The following is a 3,710-nucleotide window of genomic DNA, read 5'->3' on the forward strand; positions in this document are numbered from 1 at the left end:
TCAGCAGGAGTAGAAACTAAGTGGGTCTGAGGAAGAGTTTGCTGGGGAGACTAAGGAGGAAGACAGGAGAAGCATGTCACTGTGGACCATCCTAGTCACACTTCTGGACGCTTCTTTCCCTCCCAGCTATCACTGAGGCAGTGTTTCATGTTCACCATCCAAGGAGTGGTTCGTGTGACAGCCTCCGAGTCTAGGTCACACACCTTCCACGTGTAACCAGATGGGCCTTGTGTCTGTCAGTCAAGGCCTTCACTGTTCTTTTTCCTCTTATTAGACAGTCCCTTGTGTCCCTGGACGGAGGAGGAGCCCTGCAAAGTGGTAACCCGTGAGCATGCTGTGTGCTCCCCGCTGACCAATAGGTAGCCTTTGCCGTGTGAACACAGTGGCGCTAGGTCACGTTTCTGCAGAGAAGCTAACAGCTTGGTGAAGACTTGGGCCCTGTGACCCTGTTTGGCTTCTGCCCTCCCTGAAGCTTTTCGCTGGTCTTAAGGCGACAAAGGCGTTCTGAGTACTTGGTTCACTGGCTCCTCTGGATGCTTCCTTTCTGCTTGAGCGCCGCAGCCGCCCCGGCCCTGCACCTGCAGCTGGGAGGGCCTGGCTTCATGAAGGTCTAGGCGCTGCTTCCTCCACTCAGCTTTCCCATGACCCACCAGGCTGGTTTGTTTGTTTTAATTGAGATATAAATCACATGCCTCAGATTCACCCTTTTAAAGTATACAGTTGAGTGTTTTTTAGTATTCACAAGGTTTTACAACCATCACCACTGTCTAATTCTAGAATATTTTCATCACCCCCAAAGGAAACTCCATACCCATTAGCAGTCACTCCCCATTCTCCCCTCCCCCAGCCCCTAGCAACCGCTAATCTACTCTGTCTCTGTGGATTTGCCCATTTTAGACATTTCATAGACATTTCATTTGTGTCTGGTGCCTTTCAGCCCAGCTCTTTGTATACATGGCGGTCTCTTCGTGCTGCTCCCGGGGCATGGGAAGAGGCAGACAACGTGAGATGGGCATGCTCCCAAGGAGCTGCCTTCCTGTTGAGGATACTGGACTATAAATCTGGATTCCATTAATGAATGAGAGAGCCTTAGGGCTGGCTTGCAGCAATTAGAACAGAAGGTCACGGATTAATTGGTTGTTCTGGTCTGAGGAAGACCACTGGAGCTTCCCAGTGAGTAGGGCCCTACTGGCCGTCCTCGGCCCCGGCGCTGCCTGCCCCGACTCACCCGTCCTTGCCCCGTTACCTTCCCCCTGACACACATCCATGCCGTGCGGGGCCCTTGGCATTTGTGTCACAGCTGCTACCGTTGAGGAGGTGGGGGAGAGCTGGGCAGGTGGGCTCCTGGGGAGAGGGAGGGTCAGTGGGGCACATGAGAGTGTGATAGGCAAGTGACGTCAGTGTGTGGCTGCTGCTTGCAGGAATCTCCCTGGCAGCCTGCTGAAGGCCTTCCTCTGCTAGGGACCACTCTCCCAGGGCTGACTGAAAGTGATTTTGGCCAAAGAGCTTCCTGGAAACTGCCAAGAAAACAAAAATAATACTGTTTATTAAGCTTGAGCCTATTTAATTCCAATAACATTACAATGAGAAAACCGATTTTGAGTACTTCACCTCCCTTTAAGTACATACGCTTGAACCCTGTTCTGTCTGTCTAGCTGTATTCAAACCTTTGTGCTATTTTCACACAGGAAAGCGAGAGCACGGCTTGCTCTCCCGCCTGCACTAATCCTTTCGTATATTCTCTGTACCCTTGCCCTCCAGCAGCATATTCCACATCTTCTTGGATCTCTACCCTTCCTTCAAAATAAGGGCTGCTGTGACCCGGACAGGGCAGCCACGTTTCATGACGTTTCATGACGTTTCATGGCTCCTGGCTGAATGTCTGTCCCGGAGTTCGAAAGGGATTGGAAGCTGAGACTTCTGTGGACAAGATCCCTTATATCTTCTCTTACAGCCAACAGGAAGGCCGGGTGTGCAGTCACATCTCTGCTAGCCTCGGAGCTGACCAAGGACGATGCCATGACTGCCGTTGCTGCCAAGGTGCCCAAGACCAGTGAAGGAATCCCCACAATCCTCGAGGAAACCAAGGAGTTGGTTGGCCGTGCGAGTTAAGCCGGGTCCTGTGGCCACGCGCTCCTCCGTGGGGCCCCAGACTGTCCTGCCCTTCAGCACGTGCCTGGAGGGTCATGGAGATTCTCCTGTGGGGTGGCTGCTCCCACTGCCCTGACCTGTTCTTCTCTCTGGCCTGCTGCTCTTTGTACATCACACACAGCTTCAGCTGCCTGGAGGCCAGAAGGAAAGGGCAGTGTGGGGAGGCCTGAGCCCAACCCAGCCAGCCCTGGCTGTCGCATTACCAAAGCAGGCTCCGTGTTTGCTGCCTTAACCCCAAGTGTCTCCTCTGTTACTCTGAGGCCTGTCTCAGACGAGGCCCGCCTGCTTTCTCAGCCCCTGACTTTCCAGGGGGCTTCCCATAGGTCAATCTCGCTGGGTTTGTGCTTTTCTTTTGTGGTTTCTCTGGCCCTGAGACCAGCATGGGGCTTGTGAACCTTTGGGCTATATCCCTTCTCTCATTGCCGTCACCTCTGCTCAGCTTTTCTCCCAGCTACTGTTATTTATTGCTAGTGGTGTGGCATTGGGAGTTGCTTTTAAGAAAATGGGAGTAAATCTCATCCTCACTCCACCTTCCTGAGAAAGGCCTCCCAAGACAAAAAGGACCTAGACCACTTTTACCTGTTTCACTGGCGGGCAGGCAGGGCATAGAGACACTGTGGGACCTGCCCCAGCCTGCTGCCATGCTTTATGCCATTGCCTCCCTGGACCCTCTGCACCAGCCCAGGCTACTGAGCCACGGTCCCTCCTCGTGCCCTCCCCAGAGCTTCGGTGCATCTCATCTGGAGTATGGGCTGTATTGTGACCATCCCAACACCTCACCCTCTGTCTCCAAGGAAATGGGAGGTGGAGCCTCCTGGCTGAGAAATTGTTTTGCAAATGGATCTATTTTTGTATGAGATTTTTTTTTTAAAGAAAATAGCTCTTCCTTTCCCCTCTTTCCTCAATAACATTAAGAGGCTTTGATGGCAGATTCCAGAGTCCCTGGGATTTCTCGCCACAGACCTCAATCCCGAACAGGCCCCTGGGTGGACCTCCATCTCAGCCCTCAAGCCTTCTGGGCCCCTGAGGCCAGTGCAGATTCTCCCTCCCAGCATCCAGTTCTGGGGCAGGAGGAAGCTCTTCTCTGGTTGAGCTAAACCAGGCCTAAGAGGAGTGCGAGCTCTGAGACCACAGAGTTTTTATAAATTTAATATATTTATCAAGCCAAATGTGCAGATGCTAACTGGACGCTCTGGGGAAGTGGGCGCAAGGAGCGCCCACACACAGTGTCCCCCTGCTCCCTTCTGAACAGTGGACAGGCCAAACCGTTGAGTGACCCCAGCCACAGGAAGCTCAGACTCTGGCTCAAGGTGACACTTTGCCCTCCTTGTGTTCCTTTCATCTTCCCACCCACAGGTAGGGAGAGAGAATGGCACTGTTAGGGCTTGGCCCAGAATTGTGGCTGTTAGAATAAGGGGGAGCTTAGGGAAGACTAGACACTTGCAGGGAGGCCTTGAGGCCAGGAAGAAGGGTGCCGGGAGCGAGAGTATGCGTGAAGGGGCAACAGCAGCTCCTTCGGGCTATTCCTGAGAAGACTGGTGCGAGGGGCCTGCTGCTCC

At 53.3% G+C, this 3,710-nt stretch overlaps 1 protein-coding gene across 2 annotated transcripts in view; it reads left to right on the forward strand.

The window, feature by feature from the left end:
- DIAPH1 (diaphanous related formin 1) overlaps positions 1-3,704 on the forward strand; it is an 84,863-nt gene extending 81,159 nt beyond the window's left edge. Inside the window, exon 27 of one of the 2 annotated variants that reach the window (XM_025040584.1) lies at positions 1,955-2,112. In XM_025040584.1, the coding sequence (XP_024896352.1) occupies positions 1,955-2,112 (158 nt within the window). Of the gene's footprint in view, positions 1-1,954 lie in introns of both variants that reach the window. The other variant, XM_025040583.1, reaches the window with a different exon arrangement.
- The last annotated feature ends 6 nt before the right edge of the window (positions 3,705-3,710 follow it).

This window comes from Pteropus alecto, unplaced genomic scaffold (assembly GCF_000325575.1).
Source record: "Pteropus alecto unplaced genomic scaffold, ASM32557v1 scaffold78, whole genome shotgun sequence".
Classification (NCBI taxonomy): Eukaryota; Metazoa; Chordata; class Mammalia; order Chiroptera; family Pteropodidae; genus Pteropus; species Pteropus alecto.